Here is a 24,605-nt window from a genome sequence, read left to right on the forward strand (position 1 = left end):
ATGGTGTCAGTCTTATGCCCAATTTGCAAAGATGGAAGAGAAGTGCCCTTGGCCATTCTCTTGGTGGTGGCAGGGGCAGGTGAGCTCACTGCCCACACAGACCTTGTCTTCTGGCCAGCCGCTGAGGTCTGACTGAGCTGGGAGTTTCCATTCCCTGCAAAGGATCCAAGAGATAGTATGCGAGTACACAACTGCCGCCCTCAGTTTGGCCGGCAAAGGAAGAAGCTAGAAGTAATAGGAGAGTTGGAGACATGTTTCTATTATAAAACTGACATGACTTAAAACTGCACAGACCCTTTGACCCAGCAGTTCCTTTGCCTGGAATTTAGCAGATTGGGTATTTATATGTGTCAGGGCGTTGACTGCAACATGTCAGCAGAGAGACTGGAGCGGCGCCTCCCAGACCTCTGGTCAGGAAAGCAGCTGCTTGCTCCTCTGCAGAGCAAAATGAGAGCCATAAGGTTTGTGAGCAGAGCATTTACTGGGCACTTTCTGTGTGAGTCCTGTGCTGAGTGCTGACTTTTGAGCAGACTGTGTAAGTCCTATGTGGTATTTTACAGCTATCCAAATAATAATTATGAGAATTGCAGCAATGTGTAAAAACTGATGTCATGGTGATATTTAGGTTATTTCCTGTTCCAGGGCTAATTAACAGGATGATGCGCGTTTATCTGAATGTTTCTTTCTGTTGGATTGTAGCCTTAGGTTAGCTTACTAAGAGGGCTCCAACTAGCTCAGAGTTTCATGGTGCTGAGTTGCTTTGTGACTTCCTGACACCAGGCCCTTGTGACTTCCTCACACCAGGGCTTCCTACACCTGGCAGAGGGCACCAAGAGTTCCTCAGCTCTTCTCTATGCACTTGGGGTTCCAGGCGCATTAGATGTGCTGCCTCCTCTCTCCAGAGCAGCAGGCAGAGAGCTGGAGCAGACCTCCACTGTCTTATGAGGGAACTGGGCTGTAACAGTGACAATAATAACAATAGCAGCATCGCTAAATGCTGCTTATATGCCAGGCTCAAGCACACCAATCTGCTAAATAGAACAAAGTTCTAAATGACTTACTCAGAAGAAATGGAAATTAGAAAATATTTAGAACTGAAGGGTAATTGAAATACTACTGTGTATCAGAATTGTGGGGATGCCTCAAAAGCAGTACGCTGAAGGAGAGGTAAAACCTAAATCTTACCATATAAAAGAAGAAAGACTGGAAATTAACGAGCCAAGTATCTAACTCATAGAGGCTCCAGAGAAAACAGGAAATTAGAAAGAAGAAACAACGGAGGACGGAAGTTGATTCTGTAGGGAACAGGGAATGGTAGAGAACACTTACAGACCATGGCAAAGGGACCCGGGGTGACGGAGGCTCCTGTAAGCGGTTCTGGGGGCGGAATGTGAGAAAGATTTGTACAGACCCAGAGTTTAAAGAAAAAGAAGTAATGCCATAAACGGCCTTAGGCCAATAACTTTAAGAATGTAGACAAGATGGACACTTTATTAGAATAACATGTGTTCGTTTCCACAAGTTACCACAAACTGTGTAACACACAAAACAAATTCGTTATTTTTCTGTTCAGGAGTCAGAGCTCAGAAATGGGTCTCATGGGGTAAAGGCCAGTGTCAGCAGGGCTGCCTGCCTTCTAAAAGCTCTTGGGGAAAATCCATTTCCTTGCCTTTTCCAGCTTTTAGAGAGGCCATTTGTGTTCCTCGGTTCTTGGCCCTTCTGTCATCATTAGTGCTGGCAGTGTGGCATCTTCCAATCAATCGATCAGTCACCCCCATCTCATTCCCTCTGTGACTGTGAACCTCTTACGTCCTTAAAGGACTTATGTGATTATATTGGGCTCGCCCGCGTTATCCAGGATCATCTCCCCATGATCGTCTCAGAATCCTTATTTAATCTCATCTACAGAGTCCCCTTTGCTCTATAAGACCACATTTTCCCAGGTCCTGGAGATTGAGCTGTGGACATCTCTGGGGGCCATTATTTGGCCAAATACACAGTATAACTTAAAATAAGACTCAGAAAGAAATGGGAAATCTGAATATGCCTAAAACTATGAAAGATGTGGAATCATAATGTTACAATTTACCCAGTGATTTTACAGTCCAGCAGTATCAGCCAACAAACAGAAGACCCCAGGCTGTGAGCCCGACTGGCTTGTTCCGTTTAGCAGAGAGTGTTACTCCTGAATAGAGGCCAGTGTGGAATGTAGACAGGCCACGTCAGCCCTTCTGCTCTCTGCTTTGGGGTCTCCCAGATGCAGCTACAAGGCGTGGGGGAGCGGCTGCTGGAGGTGACCCAGGGGCAGGGTGGCCAGTGGTGGTCACTGTCAGGGAGGGATGTGGAGTGCTTCCTCTGACTCCCAGTGAATGGAATTCAGGGCAGCAGAGACAAAGGCAGGGCCTTAATAATGAGGAGAGGACTTTGCCAGACCCTTTGCCCAGTTCCCCCAGGAGTGCTCAGCAGACACCAGCTTGAGAGAGATGTTGAAGTCACAGCTACAGCAGGGTTGGCTGCACTGAGATAGACGCATCAGAGCAGACGTTACCTACTGGGTATCCCCCAGTTCCTGGCTGTTCTCCCTGCCCATGGATGGAGGGACAAGAGGCTGCCGGGAGACCTGGCACAGGCAGCTGGTGGGGCCCAAGCCCTTGCCTTGAACTATCTTATAGTGTTGAATAATCATCCTGGAAAATCTGTGTGCCTTTGAGCTGAGTGCTAAGAACCTGTTTTCCAGGTTCTGGGAGGATTGGGGCTGGCCCTGGGCCCGAGTGATGTCTCCGGGCACCCTGAGCCTAGCGAAGATGCAGGCAGGACGAAATTAGCATAGATGTGCCCTGGCCGAGTGGGCCCTGTTGCTGGTGTGAGCAGGGTCAAGAGGCAGGGACCCCCTGGTATATGGGGGAAGGGGGGTCAGATACAGAGGTTCTCTAAGATATCATCATGAGAAAAGTACTTCACAGTGCCATAGCATGCTGCCATTTGGGTAAAGAAAGAGGGAAATAGAAAACCATACATATTCGCTTAAAGGTGCGCCAGTACCTGCATGTCTGGGAAGAAACCAGGAGAGTGACCATGGCGGTGACAGGAGAGTCCTTTTTCATTGAATATACTTTTCTGCTCTGCACTTTTTACCATTATATTTTTTTAGAAATTTTATGTAAAATGTCACTGGTCTGTGTCAGTGGTGATAATAGTTCAGAGAGTTGAGGGAACATGCCCAATCACATGGGCAGCATTTGTCTGACCACATGCTGCCAGAGCAGCTGACCAGGTTTGCCCCTGCTTATGGCCATCGGGCCAGTGTCATGAGTGCCACCACCTAGCACAGAGATCCCTATCCCTCTCTGCTCCTGCCTTTGCCTATCTTGGCCGTGGGAACACTGGGCCTGCCAGGAACCAGTCCCCTTGTCCTCCTCCAGGGTATCATTGCAGAAGAGAACAAGAACCTGCAGCCTCAGGGAGAGGAGGACCCTGGGAAGTTCAAGGAGGCCGAGCTGAAGATGCGGAAGCAGTTTGGGATGCCTGAGGGGGAGAAGCTGGTCAACTACTATTCCTGCAGCTACTGGAAGGGCCGCGTGCCCAGGCAGGGCTGGCTCTACCTGACCGTCAACCACCTGTGCTTCTACTCCTTCCTGCTGGGCAAGGAAGGTGAGCATGGGCTCCCCTGCAGCCCTCTGTCCCCCAGCTGGTCTTCCTCAGCCCCTCCGCCCTCACCCCCGACCTTACCTCCAGAAAGTTCACCACCTTTCCAGATTGCTGAGGTCCCTGAGGGGTCTCCTTCTTGGCCCCCAGACATTCTGTTCCCACACACGCAACCACTGGGTCTCCCCAAAACTAAGTGCCACCTCAGTGCCCCACGACAGGAATACCCAGACTTGAGCCAGGCACACACCTGGCTCTTGGGGGCTCTTGTCGCATCTGTCTACCAGTGTGGTTCTTCACATAGTGACTTTCTGCACAGGGCCACCCTCTTTCTTTTTCATGGAGCATTGGAGACACATGTCCACGAATGGCTCCAGGTTACTCCGTGCCTGGTGCTACAAGTCCCTCCCTGGGGGCAGTCCTTGCCTCAGGGGCAGCCAGTGCCCTCTGCTGCCACCTTGCCCCTAGAAAGAGCCCCCAGGGCTCCAGCTGTCCCAGTATTGCCTTCCCAGCCCAGCAAGGCCTTCTCCCGCCATACACACACCTGCCACATCCTCTCCACACCTCATCAGGAAAGGGCTAGTGTCGCTCTGTGCTGGTCACACCATGTTGTGACTTTTGTCTTCATATCAGTGCACTCTCACTAGATGGGCCTTCCTGGCACCAGAATCTCAACAATCTCTCCTACACACGTTCATTTATGTCACGTGAGCTGTTCATGGGGCAAACAGGCACCCAGTCTATTCTCAGGGCCAGTGCTGGGTTGGCCTGGGCCGCAGCGGAGACCCCCCCGCAGCCTGTCCCTGGTCATGGCGCACATGTCCCAGCACAGCTGGGCTCAGGCGCAGGGCATGCTGGGAGTGCAGTTTCCCTTGTGGGTTCCGGGTACAGGCGGAAGGCAGGAGCCCGCCCTGCCCAGCCTTTGCGCCCATTTGACCCGGTGGTACTCTGTCCCTGCGATGTCCAGTAAGCCTGGTGGTGCAGTGGGTGGATGTCACACGGCTGGAGAAGAATGCCACACTACTCTTCCCCGAGAGCATCCGCGTGGACACCCGGAACCAGGAGCTCTTCTTCTCCATGTTCCTCAACATCAGCGAGACCTTCAAGCTCATGGAGCAGCTGGCCAACCTGGCCATGCGGCAGCTGCTGGACAGCGAGGGCTTCCTGGAGGACAAGGCACTGCCTAGGCCCGCCCGGCCGCACCGGAACATCTCAGCTCTGAAGCGGTACGCAGTCCCAGGGAGGGAGGTGGGTAAAGGTGTGGCTGCAGGAAGGCACTGAAAAAATGCACAGAGGGGTTGTCCTAAGAGGCACATTCATCCTTGCCGCCCCATCATGAGGAGGTCTCCCACAATCCTTGGTGTCAGAGAAGCTGAGGCACAGAAAGGCTAAGAAACTTGCCCAAGGCCCCTCAGCAGTAAGCAGTGGAGCCAGGATATGACCTGCAGCTGGAGCCCTCTTGTCTTCCCTACCACCTCGATCAGGGCGCCCCCAGAGGCCGCTCTGGCCGCTACAGTGATCCCATCCCATGTGCACGGACTTCCTCCCACTGTGACTGACAGCTCTTCTCAGCACCCCTTGGCCAGTGGCCCCTCATAGCTGTAGCCATGGAGCCCAGGCCTGGGGCCAAAGTGCTGCCAGGGAGGTCTGAGGTCTCTGCCACCTTGTCTGTGGCAACTGGTAGACAAATGGACAGATAATAGTGGCCAGCCCTCCGAAGGAGCACTTCTGTGCACTCCTGAGCGGTAGATTCACTGGAAACCTGCAAGGCTGGCTGGGAGCTCAGAGGTTCCCTGAACCCTGGGGTCCCACAGGCAGTTCACACCCACGTGCTCGGAGACCATGGCCCAGGCCCAGAATCAGGTGTGCCTTTGGACAAGAACACTGTACACAGACATCACTCTCCTGGTGTGGCAGGATGGCTTTTGGGACCTTCTGGAAAGAAAACGAGGGGAGCCAGGACTTGACAGTCCCTGGTAGGCACTGTCCAAGGTTTGCTTACCAGGCCCTAAGCAGGCTTCTGGTGGCCCCCATGGGGCTTGGGGGAAAGAGATGTTGGCCAGGCCCCTGCCTCGCACAGCCATGGGCCAGGCGAGTGTGTGTTTTAAATCAAGCAACAGCATCATGTGTTTTAGTCTTAACTCCACACCTGCCTGTCGGAAGGTCCTTGCCTAGGTTACTAGGTGGGGCTGGGTCCTCCCAGGGAAAAGTAGCAGAGCAGGTGCAGGGACCCTCTGGGCAAGCAATGTATCATACTCTGTCAGCTTCTAGGTGTCCTCCCACAGCCATCAGGTCTCAAGGGCATGTTGTTTGCTGACCACTCCTCTGCTGGTTGTATGAATGTCCCGCATTTTACTAGGCCATTTAAGATGCATGTTTTCTTGAACTCTGAGATCCCTGGGTATGACTTGCTCATGGGAGGACCCTAAAGATCCTAGATCCAGTATGGAAACACAACACTTGTCCCTTGCCCTCCCACCCCCACCGTGGTTTCCCCAGAGACCTGGACGCTCGAGCCAAGAATGAGAGCTACCGGGCCACATTCCGGCTCCCCGGGGATGAGCGCTTGGACGGCCACACAAGCTGTACCCTGTGGACACCATTCAACAAGCTGCACATCCCTGGCCAGATGTTCATCTCTAGCAACTACATCTGCTTTGCCAGCAAAGAGGAGGATGCCTGCCACCTCATCATACCCCTGCGGGAGGTGAGCACCCGGGCCTGGGCTGGCTCCACCCTGACTCGCCTGAGCAGCCCCTTGGCATTCAGTGGTGGGTGCCTGGAGGGGATGTGGTGAGTCAGTGCCCATTCGAGTGTCCGCCTTGTGCCAGGCCTCACAGCAGTGGGTGCACCAGATGCCCCTCAGAGGTCGCCTCACCTAGCGGGCAGAAGGGGTGGGGCTTTAGGTGCTAGGAGAACTCACACTGGGACATAAGAAAATCCAGGAAGGATCTGTACCTTCCTGCTGGGAGTGACCAGGGAGTGTCCCTCAGTCTTGCCTTCCTGGCCTGCATCTGGGTTTGGAGGATGCTGACCCCACACCAGCCCCACCATGTCACTTTCAGAGGCCCCCTCACTTTTCCTCTCCGACACCTGTCCTAGCTGTGGCTCAGGTGCCATAGTGTCATCAAAAGTCAGCTCTCAGCTGTCAAGGTAGGGTTAGCACTCACCTGTCAGAGGTGGAGGCCATTTGTCCTCCGCTGCAGTGAAGAATGTACGGCAAGGGCCCTCACCCAGACAGAAGGCACCGACCCTGAGGTCAGGGCAGGTCTCAAGGCCTCCTTTTCCTCATGGCTGAAGCACAGTGAGGTTTTTTGAGTTATAATTTATATTTTTTATTTTTTTTTTTATTTTATTTTATTTTATTTTTTAGGCGAGGCAACCCTTGGTCGACCTCACAGATTGCAAGGACCCTGTCAGCTTACAGTCCCTTTTTTTTTTTTTTTGCGCCTACAGCACCTAGTCTTCCGAGGTGATCTCCCATCTTAAGTTATAATTTAAACTGCAGTGTTTTGATTTGATTAAAAATCCAGAGCAGTGAGATCTTCTTGGCATTTACACAAAGCCCTCGAATTACAGGTGTAGCTATGACTAGGTATGGGGTAGTGTGCTGCCTCAGTTCCCAAAGAGAGTCAGAGGCTAAGGACTCCAAAAAGCCACAGCCCCAGAAGCTCTAGGCTGAGGGGCTAAGAGGCAGCCCCTGACCCCACAGTCCCTTAGGCCCAGGCCCATGGGTTTGTCCTGGGTGCTGTATTGACATGGGACTGGGGCTGGCTAAGGGGTCTCCTCAGGTCTCCAATCCATCCAGCCTGATGTCTGAGGCAGACTGTACTGGCTGAGCCAGGAAGCAAGATAGCCTTGTGCCCTTGGTAGGGCGCTGCAGCTGTTCAGGATGGAGGCCAGTGCTCAGCATCCCAGCCAGCAGGCCTCCACAGGGCTCCTCACTCAAAGCCAGTTGTACTTGTGTGTCTGGTGGGCTCTTGAATTTGCACCCTCAAATGTGTTCTGTTCATCCCACCCCAGGCAGCGGCTCCCCTTCCCTCCATCTGCTCTGGTGAAAAGCTGGGGCTACCCTTGATGCTGACCTGGCATCATTCCTGCATCCTGACCATAGCATGTCCCTTCCTCTCCACGGGCACCATCTCAGACACCGCCTCAGGAGTGTCCTGCCCACATCTAACCACTTTAGGACTCAACCTTCCGCAGCAGCCAGCTCATTTTAAAACATTGGTCAGAGCATGTCAGTGCCCTGTGTGGAATCCTCCAGCATCTTCTCCTGTGATTAGGAAAATCCCCAACTGCCTGTTGGACCTGTGCAACCTTTAGTGAGCCCTCTGCCTCTTCTCAGATCTCAACTCATACGTATGTATACATGTGTGCATGCACACTCACACATGCACTCTCACATACATGTATGCACACACACATACCACACCAAAACATATCATACACGTACACTCACGTGTACATGTAACATACACACCACACACACAAGCATATATACGTATGCCAGTACACGTACATATACCACCCCCACATGCATGTAAGCGTAATACTCAGAAATACACACCACATACATTAATGTACACACACATGCCCCGCTCACCCCTGCTTACTTGGCCCAGCTTCCCCAGCCTTTCCTTGTCTATCAGGCCAGTCAGGCACCTCCTCAGGGCAGTTGCTGGGTCTCTGTCCCAGCTCCTTACCTGGCTGCACCGGGTCTCAGTTCAGCTGCTATGTCCCCTGAAGAGCCCAGCACAAAGCAGCCTGATGACCTCCCAGCTGGCCTTATCACTGTTACCACCCCTGGTGACCACACGTGTTCAGCCTGCATGGCCATTGTGTAGCCCTGCTGTGGGCTCTGTGGAGGCATCCCTGAAAGCCCATCCTTTGCCCTCCAATTCATGCCTATGCTGCTCTGTCCACATGCCTTGGTGTCAGCCAGGCCCAAGAAGCACCTGTCAGCAAGTATGCTGGGAACCAGCGATTAGGATGCCATGCAAGCGGCCTGCCTGCCAAGCTTCAGAGCAGGGAAAGAATCGGCCATCTTGAGACGCTGCTAAGGGCCAGAAGCTAGGCTCACCGTCCTCAGAACAGTCCAGCAGGGCTGATGTGCTCACTCCCATCAACAGGTGAAAAAATGAAGTCAAGATCTCCACATAACTTGCTCATGGCAGCAGGCAGCAGAGTTGGAATGTGAGCGCCAGTCCATAGAGCGCACCCTGCCAGGGCCGCTGTGCTCTCCCCAGGGCATGGGCCCTTCCGGTTCTACATCCCCAGACACCGACACTCAGTGTTCTTACTTTCCCAGGTGACCATTGTTGAAAAAGCTGACAGCTCCAGTGTCTTGCCCAGCCCTCTGTCTATTAGCACCAGGAGCAAAATGACCTTCCTGTTCGCCAACCTGAAAGACCGTGATTTCTTGGTTCAGAGGATCTCTGACTTCCTCCAGAAGACGCCGTCCAAGCAGCCGGGTGGCCTTGGGGCAGGGAGGAAAGCCATTGTCAGCAACCCAGTTCCAGAGGTGAGAGGGTGCCTGAGAGCAGCAGGGTGGGGGTCCAGGCCAGGATAGGAGCCCAGGCAGCCCTGTGGTGCCTGCCATAGGTCTTGGTGGGAAGAGTCCCCACTGGATTTGGGGCAGAGAGCCTTGACCCAGCCCCAGTCTCAGGTGCCAGTCCACACTCACTGCCCAGGGTCTCAGGCCTCTGCACCCTGCCACACCCCTAGTCCCACTGGGCATCTCCCACCTCCACAAGTCCCATTGCCCAGGAGAAGCCTTCTCTAGCAGACCTTCCACCCTCGTGAGCATATGCTGCACTGAGAGCCACACCGTGTAGGCCCGTCCAGCTAGAGAGCTGGGGTTCATTCGCCTGGCCTTCCTCCTGTCACTCAGTCTTAAGATCCCTGCAGGGAAAGATCCCCTTTTAAGGATTTCACCACAATCTCATCATTACACCAACAAAACAAACAAGAATTCCTGAATGTCAGGTACTTATATTCACATTTCTCCAAGTGCAGATGCACTTTTTACACTTTAATCATGGAAATTATGGTACATGTTGGTTACATATCACTCTTTTTTCTCTATAGATTTTGCATTCACTTGTGCCTCTCCCCCTCTACCCCTCTCTCCCTCCCTCTCTGTCCTTCTTGCTCTCTCATGCGTTCTCTCTACCTCTCCCCCTCTACCTCCCTCCCTCCCTTCCTGCCCTTTGCTTTCTTGCGGTATTTTGTTGATGGAATCGGGTCATTTGTGCTGTAGAATTTCTAAAATTTTGGTTTTTGTGGCTGCATTCCCCTATTTCCTATAAGTTGGTGATTGAGTGGTGAGATCCAGGTTCAATTGTTTGTGTTTTAGGGGACAGGTCTACTTGTAGGCAGGATTGAGATAATGTGTCTTCTACCAAGAGGTATACATACGACACCTGGTCATCTTGTCGGGTGCTGTCACCCATCATTGGTGAGCGTTGCCTAGATCCAGTCACTTATTGGGGATTAGAAGATGGCGGCCCCCTTATTCTGTCATTCCTTTGTTCATTAGCTGGAATACTCCCATAGAGAAACTTCCCCTCACCAATTATTTTGTCACCCTGAGGCACAGTTGACATAGGAAAGGGAAAAATAAATGTTTTATTCTTTCCTTTTTTTCACCAATTGTTAAAATGATGAGTTGGTTGTCTGGTATCCTCCAAATGTGACCAATTCGTTATGTTTATTTTTTAGTATAATTATGAACTTGCAGTTTTAAGCAACTTGATGTGTTTCAACTCATGACAGTTATTGCCCTCAATCCCTCTGTGACCAGAGGGAGCTTATTCAGGTTGGTACCTGTGTCCGTTTCACATGACCCTGGCTGTGTTTGATCACTTCCTTGCTTCCTAGTGTGACAAGATGTGTGTGCTGCTGGTTATTCTGAATTTGTGAAAATACTTTATGCTTAGAAGAGTCCATATAAAAATCAGCAGCCCTGGCATTTCAGGGCCCACATTCCCACTGGGTGGCTTTGGAGCTGGGTGGTGGCACATGCCCTCCAGTTCCCCAGAGCCTCACCTGAAGGCCTTTAAGTTTTCTACCTCTGTAATCAATGCTCAGTAAGTTATTAAGGAGGTAAGGAATAGATGGGAGGGGGCCTAGCAGAATCAGTATTCATTAGAGCCCAGCAGAATCAGTATTCGTTAGAGACATTAAAAAAGATTTCTTAGAGCAGAGGTCCCTGACGCCTGGTCCAAGAACCAGTACCAGTCCTTGACCTGTTAGGTACCAGGCTGCACAGCAGGAGGTGAGCTGCCAGTGAGTGAGCGAAACTTCATCTATAATTACAGCCACTCCCTAGCACTAGCATCACTGCTTCAGTTCCACCTCAGATGATCAGGCATTAGATTCTCATAGGAGCACCAGTCCCTTGTGCCAAAAAGGTTAGGGACCACCGTCTTAAAAGATGTTGGGCTCAATCTGAGATTTGAAGAAAGAGTAAGATTGGATTGGGTGAAAAGGGACATGAATTTTGAGCTGCCCTCACGAGGCCCAGCACCATCCATGACAGGGCCCAACAGTCAGAGTAAGTATGGACCTGTGGCCCCTTCTGAACACGCAGCATTCATTCATCCATCACATTTCTATTGCATCCCCGATAGGTGCCAGCTGCTACCCTAGGCAAAGAGCAGCAAACAGAGTAGACAAAATTCGTGTCCTCCTAGAGCTTGCATTCTAGTGAGAGAGATAGTAAGCAAATAAACACCCAGTGTGTTAGGTGGTGATGGGGGCCATGAATAAAAATAAAGCGTGATAAAGGATCGAGAGCGCCAGGGGAGAGCGGGGCCTCTGATCAAGTGACATTGGATCAGGAACCTGAAAGAAGTAAGGGAAGAAGACATGAAATGTCTAGGTAGAAGGTGTTGGAGGCAGAGGGAATAGCAGGCACAAAGGCCCGGAGGCAGGATTGAGCTGGGCACAGGCTGCTAAAAGAGTGAGATTAGAGGAGAAACAGGAGACCCTGGTAAGCACTTCAGCTTTGACTCTGAGCAAGAACGGAAGCTGTTGGGGAGTTCTGATGAGAGGAGGGACATGACCTGTTTATGTTTCAATAGACTTTACTCTGGCCGCAATGTTAAGGATGGATTAGTGATACAGCTGACCAATCTAGTAGCTGCACATGGCTTTTAGCAGTGAAATGCAGTTTGTCCCAATTGAAATGTGCTACAAGCACAAACTGCACTCCAGAGGTTGAAAACATAGTGTGAAAAAGAATGTACAATGTCTTGATAATTTTTTATATTGATTCCATGTTGAAATGGTAATATTTTGGCTCTACCGGATTAAATAAAATATATTATTAAAATTAATCTCACCAATTTCTTCCATGTTTTTTAATGTGGCTACTAGAAAATTACATACGTGGCTCTCATTGTATTCCTCTTGGACAGTGCTGGACTAGAGAGTGGCAAGACTAGAAGCAGAGACAAGTTGGAAGGCTGTGACAGTAATCACACAAGTTGACAGAGCCTTGGTTGAGGGTGGTAGCAGTGAAGTTAGTGAGAAGTGGTCAAATTCAGGATATATATAAGGGTACAACCTCCTCATTTTGCGTGTAGATATCCAATTTTTCCAACACCATTTGTGAGACAGAGAGAGAGAGAGAGAGAGTGAATGAATGAGAATTGTGGTAAAAGGACACATAAAACTTACCATCTTAATCATTTTTACTTGTATATTTCAATGGCATGAAATACATTCACACTGTGGTACCATCACCACCATCCATCCACAGAACTTTATTCACCATGGAAACCTTAAGTTCTATACCCATTAAACACTAACTCTTCATTCCCACCCCCAGCCCTGGTAACCACATTCTACTTTGTCTCTGTGAACCTGACTGCTCTATGTCCTTCATATAGTATTTATCCTTTTGTGACTGGCTTATTTAACTCAGCATAATATTCTGTTTTGTATATGCTACATTTTATTTATCTATTTATCTTTTGATGGACACGGGTTGCTTCATCCTTTGGGGTCTTGTGAATAATGCTGCTATGAACATGGGTACACAAATATCTCTTTGAGACCCTGCTTTCAGTTCTTTTGGGTATATACCCAAAAGTAGAGTTGCTGGGTCATACGGTAATTTTATTTTTAGTTTTTTGAGGAACTTCCGTACTGTTAATGTACCATTTTATATTTCTACCAACAGTGCACAAGAATTCTGAAATCGCCATATCCTCGCCAACACTTATTATTTTCTGTTTTTTGGATAGTGGCCATCCTAATGGGTGTGAAGCAGTATCTCATTATAGTTTTGATTTACATTTTCCTAATGACTAGTGAGTGATGTTAGCATCTTTTTTATGTGCTTATTGGCCATTCGTATATCTTCTTTAGAGAAATGTCTATTCATGTCCTTTGCCTAAATTTTTTAATAGGGTTGTTTGATTTTATCATCTAGTTTTAGAAGTTCTTTATATATTCTGGATATTAACCTTTTAGCAGATATATGATTTTCAGATATTTTCTCCCATTTCATGGGTTGCCTTATTCTGATCATTCTATCCTTTGATGCACATACATTTTTAATTTTTATGTAGTTCAGTTTATCTATTTTTCTTTTATTGTGCTTTTGATGTCACATCCAAGAAATGATTGCCAATTCGGTGTCATGAAGCTTTTCCTCTATGTTTTGTTCAAAGAGTTTTATCAATTTTAGATTTTCCATTTAGGTGTTTGCTTCATTTTGAGTTAACTTTGGTGTATGGTGTGAAGTAAGGGTCCAACTTCATCATTTTGCATGAATATCCAGTTTTCCCAACACCATTTTTGTTAAAACTATTCATTCCCCATTGAGTGGTATTGGCAGCCTTATCGAAAATTATTTGACCGTGTAATCAAGGGTTTGTTTCTGGGCTCTCAGTTCTATTCCACTGGTCTATATGTCTATCTTTATGCCAGCATCACATTATTTTAGTTTTACAGTAAATTTTTAAATCAGGAAGTCTGAGATCTCCAACTCTGTTCTTTTTCCAACATAATTTTGAATATTTAGAGTCCCTTGAGTTTTCGCTATTATTTTAGATGGATTTTTGGATTTTTGCAAAAAAGTCATTGGGATTTTGCTAAGGATTGCACTGAATCTGTAGATCACTTTGTGTAGTACTGATGTCTTAACAATTTTAAGTGTTTCAATTCATGAACAAGGAATGTCTTTCCACTTAGTTATGTCTTCTTTAATTTCTTTCATCAACATTTGTTACTTTTCAACATACAAGTCTTTCACCTCCTTGGTTCACTTTATACATAAATATTTTATTCTTTTCTGTGCTGTTGTTAATGGAATTGTTTTCTTAATTTCCTTTTTGGATTGTTCAGTGTGAATATATAGGATATATTCTGAAGAGAAGTCTCAGAGTAACTGAAGGATTAGATGTGGGGTATAAGAGAAAGAAAGAAGACACTGCGTTTTTTGCCTCAGCAGCATGAAGAACGTGTGAGATGGTTACACGGAGGGGAGAGATTCCGGCCTGGGAAGGTGCAGAATTCATAGGTGGCTCAGTTGGGAGCTCACCATCGCGCTGGAACACCCGTGTGGCTCGCAGGACAGTGATTGCTCAGATTGCACCCTTGTCGGTCTCCTTTTCTGGCACTGAGATGTTTGATTCTCTGCAGTGCTCTGTGGCCTGCAAGTTTGTTTGCATCCTGGTCCCTTTGGGGCACCTCGGGCAGAAAGCGTACCCTGCATCAGCATGCTCTCGGTTTAGACTGGGGTCTGGCCCCCTGGATTCTAGCAGTTTGTCATGCAAAAGTATTACAGTGGACCCAAAATCCATTTAAAAGCACCACCCAGGGCCCAAAGAGTGGACTGTGGTTGTGAACCTAGCAGAGTTCTCTTTTATTCCCTTTTTTTTTTTTTTTTTTATTAAAAACCACTCTCCTGAGGTAAAATGGACATACAATGTGCTGTATGTATTTGAAAGAGTAGAGTTTTATGGATCTAACAGGCATTCCCGGTGAAGCCATTACAGTCACAGAAAGAATTCTCATGTAGGCTGGGTGGGCAGGATCAGAACCGACAGGAGGGCTCAAGGGCAGAAATCAGCCCAGGCTGGAGCTCACAGAGGGAGCTTACTGGCCCACAAAGCCGAGAAGTCCATGTAGTAGCCACCTGTCATCAGAGCCAGCCACTGTCCACTGGACATGGCTTCTGGCCAGCAGAACATCATCCCCGGGCCATGTGTGGTACCAGGATGGTGGAGTCCCCTGCATCCTCCTTTGCTCATCCTGAAGTTTCCTGTAAAGTCACCGCTACATTTCCTTGGTGGTCACTGGGTGACACCTGAGTCCCTGGGTCCCCTGAGGTTGGGGGTGGGAAATGCCAGTTATCTCGGGGCCATCACCTTAGGCCTCAGCAGAACCCACAAAGCATGGGGCCGAGAGTGGAGAGAGATGTATCCCCACATGACAATGGAGAGCTGCTGCTGGCAGAAGGGGAAGTGGATTCCGGGCAGCCAGTGACCAATGTCCACTGGGGAGCAGTGGTATTGCTGCCCCTGGCACTCTGGAGGATGCCAAGGGGAGACTTAGAGTGGGCACTGTCTCTGGACCACCCAACCCCCAGGCCAGCGGACAAGCCACAGGCCCCTTGCCCATGGTGGTAAGCTCACCTGGAAGTCAGATGCCTGCAGGCAGAACACAGTCTGGCGAACAGGGGCAGGTGTCAGGTATCACCCACACACAGTGCCTGAAGGGACTCAGATACCAGGGCTTCCCTGAGGAGATGGGATCAGGCTACAAACACACCTGCTTGCCCTGCTGGCAGGGGTTCCAGAAAGCTAGGGAAGAACACTGAAAGTCAGGGCTTCCTTGCAGACCTTTGTCCCTGATGCCCCCTTTCCTTCGGCCAGTCCCTTGTTGCCTCCAGTATGCTTCCAGAGCCACCACAGGGTCCCTTTCTCTTTCCCTCAGTTATCTGTGCAGTGGGAAGGCAGATTACCAGACTCATGCAGGGGGAGGCATGCCCCCCAATGCAGGTTAGACTCTGTGAGGGGCAGCCCACTGCAGTGATGGTACCACTGGCGACCCCTCCTCACGCCCACTTCTAGGTCTGTGTTTTTATCTTCACCCCCAAAGCCCTGGCAGCCTGGTGGGAAGCCCAGCAGACCGTTGAAAGCTGGTCTGTAGATGGCAGGAGACACACGGGCCAGCAAGCGGAACGCCCCCAGAGGGCCTGAGCAGGAGAACACCTTCCCTCACTCGGCACCACAAGAGGAACTGGCACAGTTAGTCTGCAAAGGGTGTGGCATGTGCTCGCTTTGGCAGCGCATGTAACTGAAAAGGGCATGGCCTGCTGTCAGGTGGGGGCCTGTGCTGGTGATCTTCGATGTCGCCTGGGCTCCACTCCCCTTTCCCTGAGTAGCTCTGTGCCTGGGCTCATGGAGTCCCCGGTGCCCTTTCCCTACAGTCCCAACCTGAGCCAACCGTGGTGGTCAGGTGGCCAGGGGCGCAGGGACAATCAGGGCAGACGCTACCAGCAGCTGTCCCTACAGGGTCAACGTGGTCCACACCCCAGAGGCTAAAGCAGGGAAGTGTGGGAGCAGCAGTGCTGCAGCCAAGCCCTTTGGGGACACATGAGCCGGCTTCTTGGGGTTTCTTCTCTCCTGGTCCTGACCTCACTGAGAAGGCCTGATGGGATGGGCCCCGGAACCCGTCCCTGTGAGACACCAGCCAGCATGGGTGGGCTTGGTGATGGAGGACAGCGTGGATGTCCAGCTGGCCAGCGAGGCCTCCTGCTCACCGAGCTCGCCAGACCAGGTGCTGCCCACCCACCACCCCCTCAGGCAGTGACTGAGTGCACGTGGGAGGCCCACAGTTTCAGTGTTCTCTGTCCCATGTTGTACTTTCTAGTCTTCGCCAGCTTCTCAGGAGGCATCAGAGCAGCCCTCCAACCCATCTTCACTGTGTGGTGGCCGCCAGAGCACCCTTCCGCAGGAGGCACCCACTGCTTCCCAGGGTCTGCTCAGACTCTTCCAGAGAAACACGCCCGTGGAGGACCTGGGGGCCAAGGGGGTAAGCGCAGAGCGTGGGCTCCATCACCTTGCCAGAACTAGTCTGTGGCTCTCTGCCTATGGGCCTGCCTCCTGAGGGTGGTGCTGTGCTCAGCCAACTGGGGTTGGTGGCACTTTTCCTGTGAGCCCTTGGAGATCTGAGATGGCCATTCAGTACACTAGGTGGAGGAGGAGGAGAGAGGGGTCCTGACACCCGGGTCGCACCCACAGGCCCCGTTTGCTCCCCCAGGCCAAGGAGAAGATGAAGGAAGAGTCATGGCACATCCACTTCTTTGAGTACGGGCGCGGTGTATGCATGTACCGCACGGCCAAGACCCGGGAGCTGGTGTTGAAGGGCATCCCCGAGGGCCTCCGCGGCGAGCTGTGGCTCCTGTTCTCTGGTGAGTTTCTCACCTCCGCCCTGTGGCCCACGGCCTCCTGAGTTGGCCAGGCTGGAACTGCCAGCCCTTCACAGGGCGGAAATGGGGCTCTGCGCTGTGAGGGGCTCATGCTGACCCACGCCAGGAGGGGCGTCCTTGGGGCCGGACACCAAGGGTGGCACTGTCACCAAGGGGGGCACTGTCATAGGTATGGCGCCTTTCCACCCACAGTGGAAGGTGAGCAATCCGCCCCCACCATAGCCCTTCCCCGAGGCCTCCTTTCTTGGGACAGGTTCTGACAACTTTCACACCCTTGGCCACCCAGATGGGTTCAGGAGAGGGCAAGTTGGCCATTGGAACTTGGGTGGGGTGACCCCTCCAAGGAGCAGTCACAAAGGAACCTTTGCCTCATACTTCATAACTGCTCCCAAAGTTCCACTTCTCCTCTGTGGTACATTGATGCCTCCACCCTGCCCTGTCATTTCCCCCAAAGTCTCAGGAGGGGAGGAGGAGAGAGACAAGCTGCCAGCTGTGTCTCCACAGGGGCCTGGAATGAGATGGTGACTCACCCTGGCTACTATGCTGAGTTGGTGGAGAAGTCCACAGGGAAGTACAGCCTGGCCACGGAAGAGATTGAGCGAGACCTCCACCGCTCTATGCCCGAGCATCCTGCCTTCCAGAACGAGCTGGGGATCGCTGCCCTCCGGCGGGTGCTGACCGCCTATGCTTTCCGAAACCCCACCATTGGCTACTGCCAGGTAAGGGGGCTTAGCAGGGGTGCAGAGACAGCATTGCTCACCAGAGGCTCACAGGAACAGTTCCCCATGGCCCTGGGCCTCAGTGATGGCCTCACACACCTTCGACTGTGCCCTGTTCCTCCTGGAAAAACCTAACCACAGAAAAAGATGTAATTAAAAACAATATTAATTGCTCACTTCATTCCTATTCTTTATATCAAGTTGTCTTCTGTGTGCTTCTAGTCTGGGTCGTAGAGGCATTTGATTATTGTGTGTGTGTGTGTTAAAATACACATAACATGAAATTTAGCATCTTCACCATTTTTGAGTGTACGGTTCAGTGGCATTAAGTATATCCTTGTGCAGCCATCACCACCATCCATCTCTAGAACTCTTCATCTTGTAAAACTGATACTGTCCCCATTGAGCAGTAACTCCCCTAGTCATCCCTGGAAACCATCTGTCTATCTCTCTGAACTTGACCACTCTAGGAACCTCATGTAAGTGAAATCTCACAGTATTTGGTTGTTTTTTTTTTTTGTAATTGGCTTATTTCATTAGCATATGTTCTCAAGGTTCAATCATGTTGTAGTATGTGTCAGAATTTCCTTCCTTTTTAAAGCCGAGTATTCGACGGTGTGTATAGACCACATTTTGTGTATCCATTCACCCACAGATGGACACTCAGGTTGCTTCCACCTTTTGGCTGTTGTGAATATGCTGCTGTGAACCTGGGTGCACAATATCTGTTCCAGTCCCTACTTTCAGTTCTTTTGTGCTTAACTCAGAAGTGGAAGTGCTGATCGTATAGCAATTGTATATTTGATTTTTTTGAGGAATTGCCATAGCATTTCCACAGTGACTGTTATACTTTACATCCCCATCAGCAACGCACATGGCTTCCAATTTTTCTACATCCTCACCAACACTTGTTATTTTCTGTGTTTTTGATAGTAGTCAAGCTAATGGTGTGAGGTATTATCTCATTGCGGTTTTGATTTGCGTTTCTGGTGGCATCTGATTGTAAATCGAGTGGGCATTTTCCTGGCCAAGTCAGGTAGCTTTGTTATCCCTAGATGACTCTGGATTTCAGAAAAACAAGCCAACTCCCCAAAAATCACTATCTGTAGGGCCAGTGTTTGACATGACATCTGAAAGCCAGTATGCTGACTTTAAATCATTTTTAAGATAATCTGTCACCACTGAAGCATTGAGCTTGGTCCCAGTCTTGCCATAGCCTCCCTGCAGCCATGTGGCCCTAGCACACAGCTTGCTCACATATCCACCTATACCATGTCACACCTCTGATGCCAGAAGGAGTGCCACATGCTCATGTCCACCTTCTCAGTTTTCCAAGTACCCGCTGGCCCAACTTAACCCATTTCCCATTTGCCCCGAGACCACTCTCCAGCAGCTTTTGCGGCTGCAGCATTTACCCCAAGATAATTCACAGCAGTCCTAACCTTACCCCCAAAGTTTACCACAAAATATCTCGCTTTTATTATTATTTTCACATCAATCTAGTTTATCAATAGCCTTTGAAAACATAATTTTATTTATAGCATTCTGTTTTTAGTAGTGGTATTTCCATTTGCAAAATATAGTAATTCTTGATCGCTGAAAATGTCAAATCCTAGAAAATGTAGGATTCCTACACGTGATGTTAAATTAACACTGGCAGCAAGCTGCACTTTTTTTCCAAAACAGGAAAAGAGTTAAGGGACTTGGCTGAGCATTTCTGTCGGACTGATTTCCTACAAATAATTTTTTGGTGAATTGCACGGAGCTGGGTGGAAGAGACGGCTTTCCTTAGTGTCAGGCTCCAGAGTCTTCCCTCACCATCTCTGTGCCTGCAGGCCATGAACATCGTCACCTCGGTGCTCCTGCTCTATGGCAGTGAGGAGGAGGCCTTTTGGCTGCTGGTGGCTCTCTGCGAGCGCATGCTGCCCGATTACTACAATAACAGGGTGGTGGGTAAGTGCCCCGCAGGTCCCATATGTGAGCCCTCAGAGGCCTCACAGCTGTGCTGCAGGCTGCAGATCCCCGGTCCCCACCGAATGGATCAGGAAGCTGAGAGACCATCACACAGCTGCCATGTGGAGAGCCACGTGCAGCCTCGGTCCTCTCACCAAACTGCCCACGGATTCCCTAAGAGTGGGTGGCCGGGAGAGGAGATGTCACACATTTGGTGGTGTTTAAAAGTCAGCTTGGGGCCTAAGTTCTCATTCATCCAACTCTTCTTAAACATTTTTGTTTTAGAAAATTCCCAGCCTCATAACTAGAGCATGTTGTACACCACATACCTGTTACCCAGCCCTACCTCTCATGACCTCTCAGTGGGGAAACCTGAGCAGGTCTGTGGAGGTGCACTTGCTAATGTATTTCTTTACATGTATAATTATGTCTGTTCTTACAAGGTGTGCTTCCAAGGTGTGTTTGCTTTTTGGGGTCTCCACTCTTGGAATCCTTTAGAATTTTACCTGTTCACAAGCTTCAAGGCAGGACACATGGAAGCCACCAAGGCCACTGTTACTTCTGACACTTCTATGGAGATATTCACGTTTCCCCCCCAAAAAATACAGTGTGGTGGAAGAAACCATTCTTTTCACACAATGGTTTGGAAGCTGTAGAAAGAAAACTTAGAGGGTTTCTTCTTTACTGTTTTTTCTCCACCTGCCCACCCCTCAACCCCACCCACCCCCACCGTGCACGGGGCTGGCCAGGGCCCACACGAGGGCCCACCGTGCACCCCTTCACGCTCTCCTAGGGGCCCTCGTGGACCAAGGCATCTTCGAAGAACTCACGAGAGACTTCCTGCCCCAGCTCTCCGAGAAGATGCAGGAGCTGGGGGTGGCCACCAGCATCTCACTCTCCTGGTTCCTCACCCTCTTCCTCAGTGTCATGCCCTTTGAGAGCTCTGTGGTCATTGTTGATTGCTTCTTCTACGAGGGCATCAAGGTGGTCCTGCAGGTGGCCTTGGCCATCCTGGATGCCAACATGGAGCAGCTGCTGAGCTGCAGCGACGAGGGCGAGGCCATGACCATCCTGGGCAGGTGACCTAATCGGCCTTTCTCCTCCTGCCAGACAGCCGGCCAGCAGAGCCCACCCCCTCACCAGCCCTGGGCACCCCACAGTCAGCATTCAGCAGCCATGCCCACCAAGTGCCCAGCCAGCGCTAGAGCCAGGGGCAGTCCAGGGGTCAGGATGGAGGCCCTTTTCTGGTGGGAGACAACCGGCCTTGGAGTAGTGCTCACCACAGGAGAGGATAAAATGGGCAAGGGGCCTGGGCGTGCTGGACTGGAGGCAGCTAGAAGAGCGAGACCTCCTGGTTATGCCTTCCTGAGCCCAGACTGAGGGGCTCGTGCTGGGCCCGCTGTGACCACTGAAAGAGCTGACATGTGGCTGGTCCGGCCTAAGGCCCAGGGTCAGCCTGGCATCCTCCTCCTTTCTCAGTCCCCATGTCCTGTCCTCAGAGACACTCAGGGATCCAGTCCCCTCATTCTCCCATCCCAGCCTCATCCTGGCCCAGACCCTGAGTTCCATACAGTTCTCTGGCCTGCATGCACGTATTTGCCCAGCCTAGACACTGCCACTTGCCTGCTGAGCCAACCCAGGTGCTGTGGGAACCTGCAGGGGTCCTGTGCTGGCAGGGCTGTCGCCGCCCTGCCCTGTTCTGTATGAACCTTGTCCACAGTGATGTCAAGACACTCAGTCAGAGACCACTGTGTGACTGATTCTCATGCCTGTCTCCCACACTGGACGCATCAGGCCCCTGCTCAGGAACAGGGACCTGTGGATGTGGGGACCGGCCACCCTCTCCCACCTGACTGTCAGGCCCAGCCTGGAGAGCCTGGGAGGGTGTGTGGGCCCAGCCAGCCCAAGTCGGGCCCTGTTCCGAGGCCGTGTTCCTGGAGAAGCAAGTCCCCGTGGACACTCCCATGGCAGGGCTCCTCTCGTGCCTTGCTCCTGGGACACCCCTTTGGTCCCCTATTCTTCCTGGCCAGGGCAGGGAGTCCCCGCATCCCCAGAGACCCACCAGAGGGAGAGAGCACATCCCTCCAAGTGGGACAAGGCTTTCCCCTGGTGTGGTAGGGTCTGGACTTTTAAAGGACCCCGCCCATGGGACCTCCAGAGGACAGCCTGGCTTCTCATTGTCTGTGCTCAGGCCTCGCTGCCTCTGGGAGAATCCTCGATTTCCCAGGACACATGTCCCCCAAGTCCTCAGTGGGCTCCCTCGCTGTTTGGGAGGTACATCCACATCACTTAGCTGTGGGTAAAACACCACTGTCACCTGTGGGTAGTCTAGACTCCTATCCTGTAATCCTTACAGGTACCTGGATAATGTGGTCAACAAGCAGAGTGTCTCTCCACCTGTCCCACACCTCCATGCCCTGCTCACCAGTGGAGACAACCCTCCTGCAGAGGTGGACATCTTCGACCTCCTGAAAGTGTCGTATGAGGTCAGAGCTCATTGGGGCTGATTGGCCAGGCTGCCTCATCTGGCCATGTGGATGCGGGTGCAGGCACGGGTGGCAGTGGCAGTCCTCCGTCCTGTGGTTCCACCTGACCTCACCAAGTCACCTCTGGCCGGTAGAAATTCAGCAGCCTGAGGGCCGACGACATTGAACAGATGCGGTTTAAACAGAGGCTGAAAGTGATCCAGTCCCTGGAGGACACAGCCAAGAGGAGCGTGGTACGAGGGCCCCTATTGGCCAGCGGGGGTGGAAGTGGAGTGGTGACCTAAGTGGGCTGCTCCCACCCTGCTATCTTCAGAAACCCCCTCCAGGCCAGGTGGGTGCAGTGCTCTCTAGTGCTGCCTGACGTAGGACCAGCATCAGGGTGCAGGTGCCAGTTTGGGATAGTGGGATGAAACAGTCCGGTCACTGCGTTCTCATGGGTCAGCCTCTGGGAAGTTTCTCTGACCCCCTAGTGCCTGCAGGCCAAGCATGATCTCTCTCTGTGCTGAGCCGTCAGGCCTGGCTTTGCTCCCGCTCCTGGCTAGTAACCCTTAGCCACCTTCCACCCGCCCAGCCTGCTGTTCCTCTGCCATAAGACCCCTCATCTCTGGAGGGAGTATTTACTGAGAAGTTCTAGAACATCTTCCAAAAAGCCAGTGCCAGGGTCTTTCCAAGGACCCAGACGGTAGCCACTAGATGCCTGCCCCTTACCCAGTGTTCTCAGCTGGGCGTTCAGAACAGAAAGTACCCCCAATGCCCACCAGAAAGGAGTGTGGACCAAGTGGCAGATGGGTGACACAAGGGGTAAGCATGTGGACCACACCGTCTTTCCTGAGAAGGATACCAAGAGAGTGGCCCACATTCTCACCTCTCACTGTCATCCACACAGGGGTTCTCTCAAAAAGTGTCTTGCTTGTACCATGGCGAGAACTTGAGATTCCATCCGTCCCTACATCCATTTTCTTTTCCTTCTAGGTCCGAGCTATACCCGGGGACATTGGTTTCTCAATTGAAGAGCTGGAGGATCTTTACATGGTGTTTAAGGTGACAGCCAAGAGCAAGGGCAGCACCAGCACCCCATCCTAGTCCCCCAAATGCATCTATAGTGCAGCAGTCTCGTGCCAGAAGAGAAATAGATCTAAAGACACCCTCAGATGCAGTTACCTCACGTGGTAGAATTTAATCGTTGGAATTTAGGCAGAATACTGTTAAGTGTTAGAAAATCCACTCAAATCAGCTTACACAGAAGGGAGATTGCAGTGGCTCATGTAACTGAGAATCTAGAAATGCACAGCTTCAGGCATGGCTGGATCCAGGTGCTCCAGCATGCTGTCAGGCTTCCCCACCTCAGATGTCCTCTGGACTGCTCTTCCTGCAGAGTGGCAGGACTGCAGCTCCAGGTCATCCTGTCCTCTTAGTAACCCTAGTGGCAAGAAAACTTTTCTTTCCAAGGGGTTTTAACAGAAAGCCCGGGGTTAGTCTTTGGACTGACTCCAGTTGGGGGCTGTGACAACAGGAGAGTGCCGCTGGGCCAGAACTGAGCCATTCCCCTACCCTATTGCTTGAGGGTAGGACAGGAGGGGCTTTCCAAGAAAATTTCAGGTGCTATAACAGAAGCCAGCAGGAAGGGTGCTGAAGACTGGGCACAATCAGCAAAGTCCACGCTACCTTTCCAGTCTGGTCACTTCCTACCTGCTTCCCCCCAGCTGCCTCTGGTTCAGCCCCCAAAGTGGCGCCGTGCTGTGGCTTTAGAGTCAGAGGCAGTACTGCCCCACACCTCCCCATTCCTCACTGTGGCCTGTCCCAGTTCTGTCCCACCTCCTGCATCAGTGAATGAGGGCTGGTGGTTCCAACTCAGGAGGTCCTGTGAGAGGCTGTGTCTGGCTCAGTGCTCACTTCCAGGCCTCTGCAGCCCTGGATGGAGGAGGAGGGGACACATGGACCAGCCTGGTGATCCTAATCGCCATCTCACCAGGCTGTGCCCCCTGTAGGCCAAGCACCTGGCAAGTCAGTACTGGGGTCGTGGCCAGCCCACTGCCATGCGTCGAGACCCCAGCCTGCCCTACCTAGAGCAGTACCGCATCGACGCCACCCAGTTCCAGGAACTCTTCGGCAGCCTGACGCCCTGGGCCTGCGGCTCCCACACACCTGTGTTGGCGGGGCGCATGTTTCGGCTCTTGGACAGAAACAAGGACTCACTGATCAACTTCAAGGAGTTCGTGACAGGGATGAGTGAGTGGCTCCAGGGCCCACCGGAGCCCGGGTCCCTTGATAACGGCAGGGTCATTTTCCACTGGAGACAAGTGGGGGTCCAGTGGGGTCCTTCTCTCCCACAGCCCAGGGCTGCCCGGGGAA

At 51.4% G+C, this 24,605-nt stretch overlaps 1 protein-coding gene across 4 annotated transcripts in view; it reads left to right on the top strand.

The window, feature by feature from the left end:
* Nucleotides 1–24,605, top strand: part of TBC1D9B (TBC1 domain family member 9B) — a 39,077-nt gene that overhangs the window by 8,000 nt on the left and 6,472 nt on the right. For all 4 annotated transcript variants that reach the window (XM_039880236.1, XM_039880234.1, XM_039880235.1 and 1 more), the window contains exons 4-16: nt 3,423–3,651; nt 4,613–4,871; nt 6,145–6,352; nt 8,957–9,169; nt 16,537–16,698; nt 16,927–17,077; nt 17,600–17,814; nt 19,650–19,767; nt 20,561–20,846; nt 22,124–22,253; nt 22,388–22,486; nt 23,226–23,294; nt 24,242–24,482. In XM_039880236.1, coding sequence (XP_039736170.1) covers nt 3,423–3,651; nt 4,613–4,871; nt 6,145–6,352; nt 8,957–9,169; nt 16,537–16,698; nt 16,927–17,077; nt 17,600–17,814; nt 19,650–19,767; nt 20,561–20,846; nt 22,124–22,253; nt 22,388–22,486; nt 23,226–23,294; nt 24,242–24,482 — 2,380 coding nt within the window. The remainder of the gene's footprint in view (nt 1–3,422; nt 3,652–4,612; nt 4,872–6,144; nt 6,353–8,956; nt 9,170–16,536; nt 16,699–16,926; nt 17,078–17,599; nt 17,815–19,649; nt 19,768–20,560; nt 20,847–22,123; nt 22,254–22,387; nt 22,487–23,225; nt 23,295–24,241; nt 24,483–24,605) is intronic.

The sequence above is a fragment of the Pteropus medius genome, unplaced genomic scaffold, assembly GCF_902729225.1.
Source record: "Pteropus medius unplaced genomic scaffold, Ma_sr-lr_union100, whole genome shotgun sequence".
NCBI lineage: Eukaryota > Metazoa > Chordata > Mammalia > Chiroptera > Pteropodidae > Pteropus > Pteropus medius.